General features: G+C 51.9%; 1 protein-coding gene and 1 non-coding gene across 2 annotated transcripts in view; both read right to left on the reverse strand.

The window, feature by feature from the left end:
* Positions 1 to 15118, reverse strand: part of MMAB (metabolism of cobalamin associated B) — a 282131-nt gene that overhangs the window by 1659 nt on the left and 265354 nt on the right. Inside the window, exons 2-9 of the mRNA XM_050749939.1 lie at positions 14862 to 15029; positions 13161 to 13222; positions 10236 to 10329; positions 6649 to 6706; positions 3323 to 3395; positions 2973 to 3070; positions 2594 to 2658; positions 727 to 786 (exon numbers count right to left, since the gene is read on the reverse strand). Coding sequence (XP_050605896.1) covers positions 727 to 786; positions 2594 to 2658; positions 2973 to 3070; positions 3323 to 3395; positions 6649 to 6706; positions 10236 to 10329; positions 13161 to 13222; positions 14862 to 14977 — 626 coding nt within the window. The 5' untranslated portion in view covers positions 14978 to 15029. The remainder of the gene's footprint in view (positions 1 to 726; positions 787 to 2593; positions 2659 to 2972; positions 3071 to 3322; positions 3396 to 6648; positions 6707 to 10235; positions 10330 to 13160; positions 13223 to 14861; positions 15030 to 15118) is intronic.
* On the reverse strand, positions 9441 to 9581 carry LOC126931954 (U4 spliceosomal RNA). Its single transcript, XR_007718051.1, has one exon. It is a non-coding gene; the product is annotated as a U4 spliceosomal RNA (small nuclear RNA).

Consider the following 15118-nt stretch of genomic DNA (forward strand, 5'->3'; position numbering starts at 1 on the left):
GAGCTGCTCAGGACCTGTCGAAGCCAGGCCATGTCCGTGGGAGGAGTGGCCAGTCAGGGGCCTGAGGTCACTTTCTAGATACCCAGGACAGCTCCTGGGGTGCAGACCCACTCCCCCAGCTCTCTACCTGCCCCCAGGCTCTGGCCTTGCTCACACTGGTGCCACAGGAGCCAGGGCTGGGGCAGGAGCCAGCAGAGCAGGCGTTGGGCCAGGTGTGGCTCCAGCCTCATGGGCCGGCAGCAAGGCAGAGGAAGCCCTCCCTGGGCTAGCCTGGCTCACTGGGGCCTGCACAGGGGGCCCCTGGGCTCAGCTTGGCCCGGCTCTCTTTTGTTGGTTCACACTGCCCCAGGCCCTCTCGGGGAGAGGAAACTGGCTGAGAGAGGGCCTGAAGCCTGGCTCCCTGGTCGGCCACCACCGAGAGGCCTTCCCTGAGCACCCAGCCTCTAAGAACGCCCTTCGCTCCCGCAAGGCCACTTTGTACATAAGTTTTTCTTCCTGGTTTTTACAGCAGCCTCTCCCAATAAGATCTGAATCTTCTCGGGACAGGCACAGTGTCCACCTTGTTCGCCACTGCCTCTCCTGTGCCTGCCGTGGTGCCTGGCACAGAGCAGATGTTCATAAACACTAAGGGAATGAAGGAGGGGGTGTGGGAACACTGCACCACTGCTACTTCCCACAGACGAGCCTCGGCTTTCAGAGAGGGACCCCCAGGTTCCACGCGAGTACCTGTTTAAGAACTTGGCCACGTTCGCATCGGTCTCTCCCATCTGGACAAGAGGCACCACGCTAGAAAGAGAGGAGACATTGAGTCATGTGACATTATGGGGCTTAACAGGCTCTGACCTGGGGCCTAAACCTTGAGCAGCATTTCACATCCCACTACCGCTCAACCTGAGCCTGCACAAGCTCGGCCAGCACTGGAGATGACAAATCCGTCACAGGTGGGTTTAAACAGGCCATCGGCCCTCTTTCCACGGGCACATCGCAGGAGGGCCTGGCCAAGGAGGACTAGAGCACAGCTGGGGAGTTGAGGGAGCCGCCTCGCCTACACCACACCCCGGCCAGTCAGCCAGCTTTTGTACCATTGGACCTGAGTCTGGGTGGGGTGAAGTTGGGGTGGTCAGCCTCCAGCCTTCAAAGGAAGTGGGGGCCTGACCCTTAATTCCCAATGGGCTAAACTCTAAGCCCCTTGTACATCATGCTTGTACATCATGACTTAGAACAACTTCACAGGGGAGAAAAAGACCCAGGCAGACCAAGCTCCTGATTCCACAGGATTCTGGATTCCTAGGGGTCCATGCCCGTCTATGTGCAGATACATTAGACACTGGACAGCCATCTGCTGGGCACCAGTGTGGTGGCGGGCCCTTGCTGAGCCTTTCCCAGGTATCATCCTGTGGCATACACTTTGTTGGCAGGCCAGCCACCTAAAGCCCAGCCTCAGGGTTCTCATCCCCACCCAAAGCCATGCACCTGGCTAGCGGCCCAGCAGGGTGTGCGTCCAGGCCTGTCAGAGTTCCAGGCTGTCTCTAGTGGGCACCGCACGCTCAGCGAGCAGCTTCTTCACCCGAGATGCCCCGGGCGCGCGTTCCCACCTCAGGACGATCTGCACCTGGCCACTGCCACGGCTGCGTAACTCTGCTGCACGGAGGGCCTGTCAGCTGCTCTATGCCTGTGTTAGATCTTTGGGTTGTTTCCAGTTTCTTGCTATTATGAGCACTGCTGATGGATGGCTTTGTACAAATGACAATTTTTTTTCTTTTGAAGCCAAAGCTTGCTCTGTTACAGGAGCCATTTGGGCCCAAGAGCCTTTCATAAAGAACAAAACCTTAGTGATGTGGGACTGTGGAAGAGCTCATGCTTGGCCCAGACAGACGTGGACTCCAATCTGGATTCTGCTACCAACCATTTGGGGGACTGTGGCCACGGTGTCATTTCTCTGAGCCACAGCTTCCTGACTCCTGTAAAGCGAAGGCCACACCACCTCTCTCCCAGGGCTATCAACAAGGAGTAAATGAAATTATGAACGCAAAGTACCTGTCCACTGGATCAAAGTAGGGCTTGCTTTCTCTTCTCTGTAAAGCAGGCTGGCAGCCTGGTCTGAGTGGTGTAGCAGAGACTTTGCTCATTTCCTTCTACAAATTCCTTGAAAAGGCTGTCAGTAGCTTTGGGGTGGTGGTGGCTAGTCTGCTGACAGCGTCCACCTGGGCTCCCCAAAGCCATGCAGGCCTTTCAGGGGCCTCATGCACCCAGAGGCCAGCAGGGTCCTTTCATGTCTACCCGTCCCAACATGGCTGGAAACCCAGCAATAACTTCCTGTTGTTCTCAGAATACAGGGCTCACAGCAAGGTGCAATTGTGTTGTCTGATAGTCCATTTGGTCACGTGTCACTGTCTCCACTCCACAACACAGTGCTCTGAGGACAGGGACTTGGTCTGTCCTGGTCCCCGTCTGGCACAGTGGAAGGGCCCAGACAGGGTCTGTTGATGTGTGGCCGGATGGCTCAGAGATGGCCCTGCTGTAACTGCCTCCTGCCTGCGGTGCAGAGGCCCCTCTCCCTCTCCCCCTCTCCCTTTCCCTTGGGCCCTCTTACCGTCTCTCAGCCCGGCGGCACACGGCCCGGCAGAAATGCAGCGCTGAGCTGATCTTGCCTCCTGACTGAAAGCAGAAAGGGACATTGCCTGAGCAGGGTGGGAAAGGTGTGCCCACTGCAGACAGCAGCTCCTCTGAAGTCCAGCCCTGCCCCCCAAACCAGGAAGCATTCTGCCTCCAGGAGCCCTGCCAGGGCACACCCACTGGGCACCCTGCTCCAGAGTGGGCAGGGCTGGAAGGGACCGGTGAGGACCTGGAGGGACTTGGGGAAACTGGAGGACAGCGTCTGTCACTGTGAACAGAGGGACTTATTCAGAGGCCATGTGTGTCTGTCACTGCAACTGCCTGCAGCCACCCCGTTAAGCCTGCCCAGTACCTACAGGCAGGATGAAGGCTGTGAGTGGTGGGAGCTGGCAGGTATACTTGTCGATCCACTGCTCCAGCTCCAGGATGGGCCCCGACTCGAACACGGTGTACTCTGAGGAGCCAAGGAGCAGAGGGAACTACCATGAGGCCATCACCCACCAGACTATGGCGGGAACCGCCCCCGCTGCCCTTCCACCTTGCTGTCCCGCAGACTGCTTCCACTGGCTCAGAAGGTACTTTCCCTCCCAGGGGCTACAAGCAAGGCTGACTGGCCCACCTGTGGGTCCCTGGGGGCCTGGGCTCCCAGATGGTAACCCCTAGGAGAGTCCCCTGATCCTAGGGCTCACAGGAGGTTGAGAATTACTTAAGTGAGCCTCCCGGGCCGAGGAGCGCGGTGTCGCCAGAGCCGAGCCGACGTCCTGCAATGTGCACTGGATCTGGGAGGCAACAGAAGGTGACAGTCAAGATCTATTTGGGATGGGATGGACAGAGAGAATGTGGTTCCATGTGCAGAGGCGCCACCTAACACGCCGGCAAAGCCTGTGCCAGCTAGCTCGTGAAGGGCTGATATGGTTTGGCACTGTGTCCCCACCCAAATCTCATGCTAAATTGTGATCCCCAGAGTTGGAGGTGGGGCCTGGTGGGAGGTGATTGGATCATTGGGGTGGTTTTGAATGGTTTAGCACCAGTCCCCTAGTGCTGTCTTGTGATAGAGTTCTCCCAAGATGTGGTTTGAAAGTGTGTAGCATCTCCCCCTTCACTCTCTCTCCTGTCAGCCATGTGAAGATGCACCTGCTTCCCCCTTGCCTTCCGCCATGACTGTAGGTTTCCGGAGGCCTCCCCAGAAGCAGAAGCCTGTACAGCCCGCAGAATCATGTGCAGATTAAACTTCTTTTCTTTATAAATTATCCAGTCTCAGGTAGTTCTTTATAGCAGTGAGAGAACGGACTCATACAGGCTGTCAGACCTTGAACTGGCTGACATTTGAAGGCAAACTCTGAACCTTCAGCACATCTTTGTTGGACACCCAGCCCTGCTGAGGGGGACCTGCTGTGGCTCTTTTGCAGTCTGAGGGAGGAAAAGGCTTGTGTGGGGCCAGCAGCCGGGTTAAGCAGATGACGCTCATCACACACCCAGGGACAGTTAAGAGGAAACGTCTAGGCTCTGCCCACGTCTCCCGTGCGCCTAAGCCCTATGAGGTTTTCTTCTTTTCTCAACATTTGACAGCTGGGCCAAGAGATCAAATTTGACAGTGCTTTCTCAACTCTAAAGGACAAGGAGCTTGGAGAATGTAGTCAGCCAAGGCGTTTGGGGGTTCCGGGAGCAGGAAGCCTGGCTGGGTGAGGCCTGTGCTCTGTCCAGGTAGGGGGTAGGTTTGCTTGGAACAGAAGTGGTCTGTTGGGGTCTGCTGCAAGGGCTCCAGGCCCCTGCATGACAAATGTCCAACAGCTCCCATGCATGTGAAAACCACAAGTACCACCTCTGATTTTGTGCCCAGCCAGGGTCCACTCGAGCTGGATGGTGGGCTACCAGGAGGGTGAAGGTCTGCGACCTCTGACCTCTTCTAAGATGGCCACTGTGACAGCATTCAAGAAGCAGGCCATGGTGTGTAAGAGCAGACGCTGCCCATCCAGCACTGGGCTGGAACCTTCCTAGGGCTTCTGACCAGCAGACCTTGGGCAAGCTTGGGGTCCCTGTGCTTCCACAGTCAAAGCGGGAGTGGTAACACTACCCACTTGGTTGGCCAAGTGCAGCGTGTACCCCAGGGGCTGGACTGGCACCAGTGCAGCGTGTACCCCAGGGGCTGGACTGGCACCAGTTTGGGAATCAGATTCCCGCTCCACTGATGCCTGGCTGTGGGGGCTGGGCAAGTCAGCCTTTCCGAGGCTCAGTTTGGCTCCCTATAAATTGTGGACATTAACTTCCACCTCACGGGCATCTGTGAGGGTGAAATGGGTGATACGAGGAGAGCCATGGCATTGCTGCCCGACCTCATCCACAGGCCCTGCGAGCAGCTACCAGGCCAGGTGGGGCTCCCAGGTGAATAAGACACAGTCCCCGCCCTTACAGTGCCAAGGCTGGGTGGGAGGCAGATGGGTGAACAGGTTAACTCCCCTTGTGATTCCTGTGGTTAGAGGATGTGGAAACCTAGGAGCGGTGCCTAACCCAGCTGGAGGTGAGGTGGCCAGGGAAGGCCCTGGAGGAGGTGACATGGCAGCTGCGACCCAACGCATACAGCAGACAGAAATGACCGCTGCTACCGCGGCTCCTCAGGAGATTGAAAGCCTTCCTCCACCACACTGAATGTTCTGGTGGCTGAGGCTTCCCATCCTCCTGCAGCCACGGCCTGTGGCAGCCCCACCTACTCCCCTCTGTCTGTTCCCAGGGGCCTGAGCAGGCTCCAGCCTGGGCTTCAGAATGGAAGTGGGAAGGGCTGCCCCTGCGGGGAGTGGTTTCTGGGGATCTGGGTCTGTGTGGAGGTGTAAAGTGCGGCACCCTGGGCATTCTCAGGTGGCGACCCTGCCTCCGTGCTTGAAGTTCTCTGTGTGGGTCAGAGGCCCCCTCCTTCTTAGGGAACAGAACAGTGACACTGTGACACGTGAGTCCCACTGGCTGAGGGCTCACCGCAGCTGGGCCTCTCCAGGTTCCCTCTGCATCAGGCACGAGCGAGGCACTTCACACCGGCTTTCTCAGCCTTGGTGCTATTGCCATTCACGGCCGGGTCATTTTTTGTTGATGGGGGCTGTCCCGTGCATTGCAGGATATTTATATGCCAGCAACACCCCCACCCCAGATGCGACAACTAAAAAAGTCTTCAGATATTGCTCAGCAGGCCCTGAGGGGCAGAATGGCCCTGGGTTGAGAACCGTTCCATTTTAAATTCCCTCATTTAGTGCAATCCTCACCACTCACCTGTGAAGGAAGATTATATGTCTCCAATCGTTTGTTTTGGAGACAGAGGTGTTTTTTTTTTAAGACAGGATCCCACTCTGTTGCCCAGGCTAGAGTGCAGTGGTGTAATCACAGCTCCCTGCAGCCTCAACCTCTAAGACTCAAGCGATTCTCCCACTCAGCCTTGTAAGTTGCTGGGACTATGGGTGCATGCCACCATACCTGGCTAATTTTTTTTTTTTTTTTTTTTTTGTAGAGACAGGGTCTCCCTAAGTTGACCAGGCTGGTCTTGAACTCCTGGCTTGAAGTGATCCTCCCACTTTGGCCTCCCAAAGTGCTGGGATTACAAGCTTGATTGAACCATGGTGCTCGACCTGAGACAGGGTCTCAATCTGTTGCCCAGGTAGGAGTGTAGTGGCATGATCACAGCTCACTGCAGCCTTGATCTCCTGGGCTCAAGAGATCCTCCTACCTCAGCTTCCTGAGTAGCTGAGGCTACAGGCATTCACCACCACGCCTGGCTAATTTTCAAATATTTTGTAGAGTTGGGGTCTTACTGTGCTACCCAGGCTCCTGGCCTCAAGTGATCTTCCTGCCTCAGTCTCCCAAGCAGCTGAGATGGCAGGTGTGAGCCACCACACCTGGCCTGTCCCTATTTCACAGATGAAGAAACGGAGCTCACGGAGGGAGAATGACTAGCCCCAGGTGACACAAAGAGGAACTGATGGCTGGATGCTGAGTCCCGTGATGGCCACCAGGGATGAAGATTCCCAGCTTGGGTAAGACGGTGTTACTCACTTTCTGAAGCTCTTCAGCAAATATGTGGCCCTTTTCTGTGACTAATTCCACAGCAAACCTATGAAGGAAAAGGAAAAAGCGTTCGCCTGTAATGTAATGTCCCTAGGCCCTGTCTTGCCGTAAACAATAGATTCTCAGGTGGTGGGCCATTTAGTTAATTTAGATATAATAAACACATTATTTTTCTTGCTGACAATAAGAACATTATAGCCTTCCACTTGGGGGGTTGGTAGTATTTCTTTCTTGAAATGCCTTTTCGGATACTCATTATTTCCAGTCAATAATTCCTTTTGAACAACTATTCTGACCAGGCCCACGAGAGTCTGGTGAACAGAAGCTGAGCCAGGCTCTGCCCAGCAAGCTGGTGACAGGGTGAGCAGTGACAGTCTCAAGTGATGGATCCTGAGCTCTGACCCGTGGCCCTGTGGTTATAGGTGAGTGGGAATCACACAGACCCAGGTGCAAATTCTGCACCGCTGCTGAGTGTCTCTGGGACTTCAGGCAAAGCTTATACCTTCATGTTCAGGAGTGTGATATTCAGGAGTGTGATAGGTAATCAGATTAGATATACTCCTGAATGTGAAGGTGCAAACTGAGATCAGTGCTCTGAAGAAAAGGGCAACAGAAGCCTAATCTGACCTTAGCTAGAGAGGCAGGGAGGGCTTCCTGGAGGAAGTGATGCTGGAGGGGAGACTTTGAAGGCTGGGGAGGACTTCCCTCGTAAGGCAGGGAAAGCAAACTGCCCCCGACACAGGTCAGGACCCCGGCTCTGCCTCCCTCAGAACCCTGCACTTCCCTCCTGCACCAGTCAGTGCCCCAGCAGCAGACAGTGGTGCATTGCAGGGATTCCTGGAGGAGGGCTTTGGGAAGGGACAATTCACAGAGGTGTGGGCAGAGTTTCAGGCAAATGCAGGAGCCTGAAGGCAAGGGTCAGGGAAGGTGCAACTCACCCTGGAGGGAGCTGGATTCTGGAGTCACTCAGCAGGGAGGGAGGGAGGGAGGGAGCCCAGCTGCCACCAGAACCATGCACCGCTGGGGAACGGGGTCACACACACTCCTGATCTCTCTGCACTCTCTCCCCCATCACCTGCTGGTGCCTCCCACTGGCTGGACCCACCTGAATGCCAGAAGACCAAGGAATCAAGGTGGCACAGCCACCAGGTGATAAGGCCAGCCTCCCATGCATAAAGAGAAGGTGAAGAGAAGGGATTTGAATGGGCCAATGGAGAATATCCAGCCCATCTTCCTGGCACATCTTACAGTTAGAACTAAACACACCAGTGTGATTCCCACCTGGTATGTGTCTTCCCTCTGGACCAAAGGGAAGGGCCGTGCAGGCTGGGACACAGTCTGTCTCCATCATAGCGGATGCCTCATGCCTGCCTCACAGGAGGTGTGCAGAAGTATCTGCTTGCCGAGGGACGCTCCGTGACCAGGCCAGTGGCAGGCCCCCACTGGGCGCTTGCCCCAAGCCTGCTCCCACGCGTGTAGCTGCCCGGTGAGTGCTGCCTGCTCCCTGCACTCTGAGGCTCAGGAAGGTGGGGCTGAGGTTCTCTGTTGAGCAGCGCCTTGCAGCAGATGCTTGGCCAATATCTGACCAAGGAAGAATCCACAACCGAGATTTCCCCGACCTGCTGCTCCTCGTCAACTGAGAGATGATGGCTCGTGATTTAGAGCTCATTAGAATAGCTGACGCGAGAACTGGCCTTTTCTCCCTTTGCCCACTTGGTCTTGCATCTGCCCCCTTCTGGACCCCCTCCCACACACACACCAAGGGGTTTGTTTGCCTTCTCTACCCAGCTGGCTGGCTATCTATACCTCCCATTATCTGTCCCGAAAATCTCACCTAGCCAGGCCCGCCATGGAGAAATGGTAGCCAGGAACAGGTAAGTGTTAAGAACAGTAATAATGAGGGGACTTGCTTGAACCTGGGAGGCAGAGGTTGCAATGAGCCGAGATCGTGCCATTGCACTCCAGCATGGGCAACAAGAGTGAAACTCCATCTCAAAAAAAAAAAGAATGATAATAGCTAACATTGCTATTACTTATGCTAGGCACTGTCCTCAGGGTGAAACGTGGAATCATCTCATTTAAGCCCCACAAGAACACAGTGAGACAGGAATTATCATGATGATTACCTGACAGAACAGTAAACTGAGGCTCACATTGATCTGCCTGACGTCCCAGAGATGATCTGCAGCGGTGCTGAATCTGTAGCTGGGTCTATCTGGCTCCCACACACCTATAGCCCACAGGCCCAGAGTCAGATACCAGGATCCAGCACTTGAGACTGTTGCTGCTCCCCCTGTCACCAGCTTGCAGGGCACGCTGGGCAGACTGTGCTCCTGCTTGCAAATATTTGCTGCCCCTCCCACCCCGCTGATGTCAGGCACGTGTACATGACAGTCTCTGGCCACTGAAATGTGAGTAAATGGAAGGCATCACTCCCAAGAAAGCTTTGTCTTTTGGAGACAGAGTTGTACTCTCGCCCAGACTGGAGTGTAGTGGCACGATCATGGCTCAATGCAGCCTCAACCTCTCAGACTCAAGTGATCCTCCTGCCTCAGCTTTCTGAGTAGCTGGGACTACAGGTGTGCACCACCACGCCTGGCTAATTTTTTAATTTTTCTTTTTAGTAAAGACGAGGTCTTGCTATGTTGCTCAAGCTGGTCTCAAACTCCTGAGCTCAAGTGACTCTCCCACCTCGGCCTCCCAAAGCACTGGGATTAGACCTGTGAGCCACTGCTCACACTTTTTTTTTTTTTCAACTTTTATTTACCAACAAAGTTGAGTCTCCATAAAGACTGTGAGAAACTGCCAATGTCGACTATACTTCAAGTCATCATGGCGGGGTAGTGGGAAGAGTTTTCAATCGGCAATAATCACACCTTGGATAAACCTCGCTGGCGACAACACCGCCACTGCACAATCCCTTGACAGCCTCAGGAGCCACTGTGAGCTTCACCATGACCTCTTTTCCCTCTGCCACAATGACTGATAATCGCCCCAGGCAGCAGCTGTCCTAGCAGCCTGGGTCCCAGAGTGAAGGCCACATGGAGCCATAGCACATCCACCCTGTGATGGGGGTGAAGTGGGAGCAGCCAGTCCACCTTTGGTGTCCTAAGCCAGGAGATTTGGGGGTTGTCTGTGACCACAGCATGACCTGCCCATCCTGACCTGGCCCATCCTTGAGTCCACCTTCTATACTTTGGCTTATGTAAAAAACAACATTCACAAAAGGGATCACATTGGATGTACTGCGCATTATACTAACTCACCTCTTTCACTCAATATACTAACCTCAGTGGCACACACAGGCTCACCTGAAAAGTGAGGGATGAGAGGGAGGCAGCTTCACATGGCATGGGCCAGAGGCCATGCAGGCACCGGCAGGGCCAGAAGGGAAAGGAGTCTGCAGCCCTGCAGCCTTGTGGAGCTGCCCAGCCTGTGCTTCAGCGCTGAGGAAAGTTCAGTAAGGGCTGACAACCTCCGAGGCAGCTGTCCAGCACACGTGGGAGCTTCACATTCATTACGTTTACCCATACTCAACTCAAATGCAACCTCAAGGCCAATCCTGTTCTTCTTACCCAATAGCGGAACTTAATTCATCTGTAGTTCCCACGGCTTCAAACACTTGGTCGTCTTTGGGTCTCCTTTCTCCTGTGAAGGTGCTAGAAAACCCTGTGGAAAAAAATGTTTAGCCACCCAAATTAAGATTCTGTTTTCCTGATATGCTGTTTTTTTTTTGTTTGTTTGTTTTAACTTTCAAGTTTCTAAAGAACTTTCTCTCTCTTTTTTGAACTGTCGCTCTGTCATCCAGGCTGGAGTATAGCAGCGTGATCTTGGCTCACTGAAACCTCTGCCTCCCAGGTTCAAGTGATTCTCGTGCCTCAGTCTCCCAAGTAGCTGGGATTACAAGTGTGTACCAGCATGCCCGGTTAATTTTTGTATTTTTAGTAAAGACTGGTTTTCGCCATGTTGGCCAGGCTAGTCTTGAACTCCTGGCCTTAAGTGATTCACCTGCCTCAGCCTCCCAAAGTGCTGAGATTACAGGCATGAGCCACCGCACCACCCCTTAAAGAACTTTCAACCTGAAGTATAACATATACACAGAAAAGTACTCAAATCGTAAGTGTGCAAGTTGGTGAATTACTACTAACTGAATATACCTCTGTGATCAGAACCTAGCTTCATAAACAGAACATGACCAACACCCTGAAAGCCCCCATGTACCCCCTTTTAGTTGCCACTCCCCAAGGGTTAGCCACTATCCTCACTTCTTTCCTGATGTGCTTTTATTTTAAACTTAAGAATCATACACTAGCCATCCTGATAAAGAAATAAAACATGTTACATATTTTATATCATATATACATTACCATTATATTTCACAGGATGTCAAAGTCCTCTGTGCCTCTGCCTAGCTCACAGTCCCTGCCTTTCTCCCCCAACCTCTGAGAAAGTGAAAACTGCCCCTGACAGTTTAGAGCTGGCTTTTGCTATTGGGCAGGCTTTGGGGTTGCCAGGTGTTGGCCTGGCACTCACAGGTAGACTGTGGTGTTCTGCTGAACACAAACCATTTCACAGAAAATCGTCAGACAGGTCACTCTACGACTATGACGGTTCAAGACCAAGACAAGGCCACTCTGGAATAATGTCTGAGCACAGATGACTGTCCAAACGCCAAAAGATGACCAAACATCCCCCTTCCCTGGCTAATGTGAGTGGCTGTTGCATCTTTATCCATTACAGCGTTAGTACCTCTTTGTCCCTTCTGTCTTCTAGAGACAAATTATTAAGATACCCAATTACAGGCCAGGTGTGGTGGCTCACACTGTAATCCCAGGACTTTGGGAGGCCATGGCGGGCAGATCACTTGAGGCCAGGAGTTCGAGACCAGCCTGGCCAACATGGCGAAACCCTGTCTCTAATAAAAACAGAAAAAATTAGTCGGGCATGGTGGTGCATGCCTGTAGTCCCAGCTGTTTGGGAGGCTGAGGCATAAGAATCACTTGAACCTGGGAGGTGGAGGTTGCAGTGAGCCGAGATCATGCCACTGCACTCCAACCTGGGCAACAGAACTAGACCCTGTCTCGAAAAACAAAAAAAGATACCCAATTACAGAAATAGTCCTGCTTCCTAACAGGATTCAATCCGCAGCAAAGCCCCACTTCCTTGAATCCTCCCCCAAACCACCCAATAGAAGCCCAACTCTATAAGAAGTCCTTTCCAATATCCTCTTCCTTCTTTTTAATTGTGGTAACAGATGAACATAACAGAATTTTGCCATTTTGACCCTTCTTAAGTTTACCATTCAGTGGCATTGAGTATGTCCCGTGAATGCTTTTATACTTTTCCTATACAAGTATATATCCAAAAAATAATGCATACTAGTGATCTGCATGTTTTTATACTACAAAAAAATGGTATACTGGCTGGGTGCGGTAGCTCATGCCTCCTGTAATCCGAGCACTTTGGGAGGCTGAGGTGGGAAGATACCTTGAGCCCAGCAGTTCAGGACCAGCCTGGGCAACACAGCAAGACCTCATCTCTACAAAAAAAATTAAAAAGTATTAGCCAGGCATGGTGATGTGTGCCTGTTGTCCCAGATACTCAGAAGGCTGAGGTGGGAGGATTACTTTGAGCCTGAAAGGTGGAGGCTGTAGTGAGCTGTGACTGGGCCATTGCGCTCCAGCCTGGGTGACAGAGTAAAACTCTGTATCAAAAAAAAAAAAAAAAAAAAAAAAAGTATCATAGCAGTACATTCTTCTGCATCTTACTTTTTTCTATATAACATGTTCTAGCATTTAAAAAACTATTAAAGTAATATATACTCATTATAAAAAACAATAAAATAGAATAAAAGTATATAAATAGTGAAAGTCCTTCTGTTTGTTCCTCTCTCACAACCTCTCTCCCAGAACAGTCCCAGGTGTAACCTTTCAGACTATTCTACATATACCTGAACACATATATATGCACATCCTTATCCAGATAGATTCAGGCTTTTGTCATTTAATATCTCGAGTGTTTTTCATTTCACATAACATTTTTGTAATGTATACTGAGATCTGTCACATATTTTATATATATATATTTTTTTTTCTGAGACTTTTTTTTTTTTTTTTTTTTTTTCCTGAGACAGCATCTCGCTCTGTCACCCAGGCTGGAGTGCAGTGGCATGATCTTGGCTCACTGCAACCTCTGCCTCCCAAGTTTAAGCAATTCTCCTGCCTCAGCCTCCCAAGTAGCTGCTGGGGTTATAGGCATGCACCATCATACTCAGCTAATTTTTGTATTTTTAGTACAGATGGGGTTTCACCATGTTGGCCAGGTTGGTCTCAAATTCCTGGCCTCCCGACAGGGCCTCCCAAAGTGACGGGATTACCGGCATGAGCCACTGTGCCTGGTCACATATTATACTTTTAAGTGGCTGCAAAGAATTTGGAAGAACTTTAAAATGGTGTATGCCGTGAGTATTTCTCTGTGTTTTTCACCTGTCCCCACCCTACCTTTGTCTCCCGTTTTGGTGTAAATCTTGGGGATCCTGGGTGTCTTCGAGGAAGGCTGTGGCCTAATGAGAAATAAACATCAGTATCTGGTGAGTGGGGATGGTTTACACAGAGGGTCAGCTCCTTCAGTAGGTCCCAGCTTGCTGCTTGTAACCTCAGAGGCAGCACTTACCCCTTACTGCTTAGATGGTCATCTCTTATTGATTTCTTTCCCCTAGATCCCTTCTAATAGCAAACATTTTGTGGGCAAGACCAGAGCTGGGTGACAGTGTGTACAGTAGCTGACATAACGCCTTGCTCAACATGGGCTTAATACCTATTTGCTGAAGGACTTGATTGATCCTTTGCCATTGTCCCTGCACTGTGCCAAGTAGTTTACAGGCATTACCATCTGGAATTATCCTGGAATCTTTCCACAACCCCAAAGGTAGGCACCACCTATTCTCTTCATTTTACTGAGGAGGAAACTGTAGATCAGATGAGACTCACTTTCCTAGATCATCCAGGAAGAGGCAGGAGGGGGATGCTCAAAACTGTCCTAGACCAGAGCACAAACTGTAACGTCTATCCTGCTGAAATTCTTTCTTTATTATTATTATTATTATTATTATTATTATTTTGAGATGGGGTCTCGCTCTGTCGCCCAGGCTGGAGTGCAGTGGCATGATCTAGGTTTACTGCAACCTCTGCCTCCCGGGCTCAAGCAATCCTCCCATCTCAGCCTCCCCAGTAGCTGGAACCACAAGTGTATACCACCACACTCGGCTAATTTTTTTTTTTTTTTTTTTGGTAGAGACGGGTTCACCATGTTGCCTAGGCTGGTTTTGAACTCCTGAGTTCAAGCAATACGGCTACCTCAACCTCCCAAAGTGTTGTGATTACAGGTGTGAGCCACCATACCTGGCCTATGATTATTTTGTTCACAGACAGGGTCTTGCTCTGTTGCCTAAGCTGGAATGCAGTGCAGTGGCATGATCATAGCTCACTGCAGTCTTGAACTCCTGGGCTCAAGGGATCCTCCTGCCTCAGCCTCCCAAGTAGCTAGGACTCTTAACTCTATCCTACCCAAATTCTTACCTTACACTCCACCAACTTAGGGCCTCTTGCAGGAAAAGAAGCCTGAGCCACTTCCATACTATAAGGCTTCGAGTGTACTCAGAGATGAAGAATTGCCAAAATACAGCTCAAAAAGTGGCATTTTCAAATAACAATGTAAACAACTCAATGACATAGCTCAAAATTAAAATGTGACACTACAAGGCCATTCGAAGGTTAATTTCCTGGATCTGTGAACTAAATTAATCCATTATTAATCCACGGTACTCTAGAGGTTCTGAGGTCTGGGTTGGGTGCAAGTTTCAAGGTGTATGAGGAAAGCCATCTTTAGAAGGTGCTGGTGTATCTGGGACCTGGGGGATAAACTGCTATGGAAATTGGTCACAATCTGAGTCGAGAGCCCTGCTGGCCCACACGGGATATGCCATGCCCTGCCCGATGACAGCTGGGTTTCACTGGGACTTAGGCAAAGACTACCTGGTCTCTGGCGCCCACGTGGTCCACGTTGCCACGGTGACGTCAGGACAGCGTGGAGACGTCACCGGACGGGTGCCGCCGTGACCTCACGACGGTGTGACGTACCCATGACGACGACACCACGATTCAAAGCAGGTGTTCGAGTTACCCTTCCTGCCAGCCACTCACCTGTCCCCGTCTTCCACGCCCTGAGGGCTGCAGCTCTGGAAACGGGGATACAGGAGCCTGGCGGCGCCTAAGCATCCGCGCAGGCCAAGACGACTCCCCAGGCCCCACACAGCCATCAGCCAGGCTTCTTGATGGGAGCTGACCCCGCCAGGTTCCCGTCCAGGCCCCGGAGTGACTCCACCCACAGCTGGCCGCGCCACCGCTCAGCTGTCAATTTTCATTGGCTCGAGGTTCTCGCCCCAGGGCGGGACACTCCC

The sequence above is a fragment of the Macaca thibetana genome, chromosome 11 (assembly GCF_024542745.1).
Source record: "Macaca thibetana thibetana isolate TM-01 chromosome 11, ASM2454274v1, whole genome shotgun sequence".
Classification (NCBI taxonomy): domain Eukaryota; kingdom Metazoa; phylum Chordata; class Mammalia; order Primates; family Cercopithecidae; genus Macaca; species Macaca thibetana.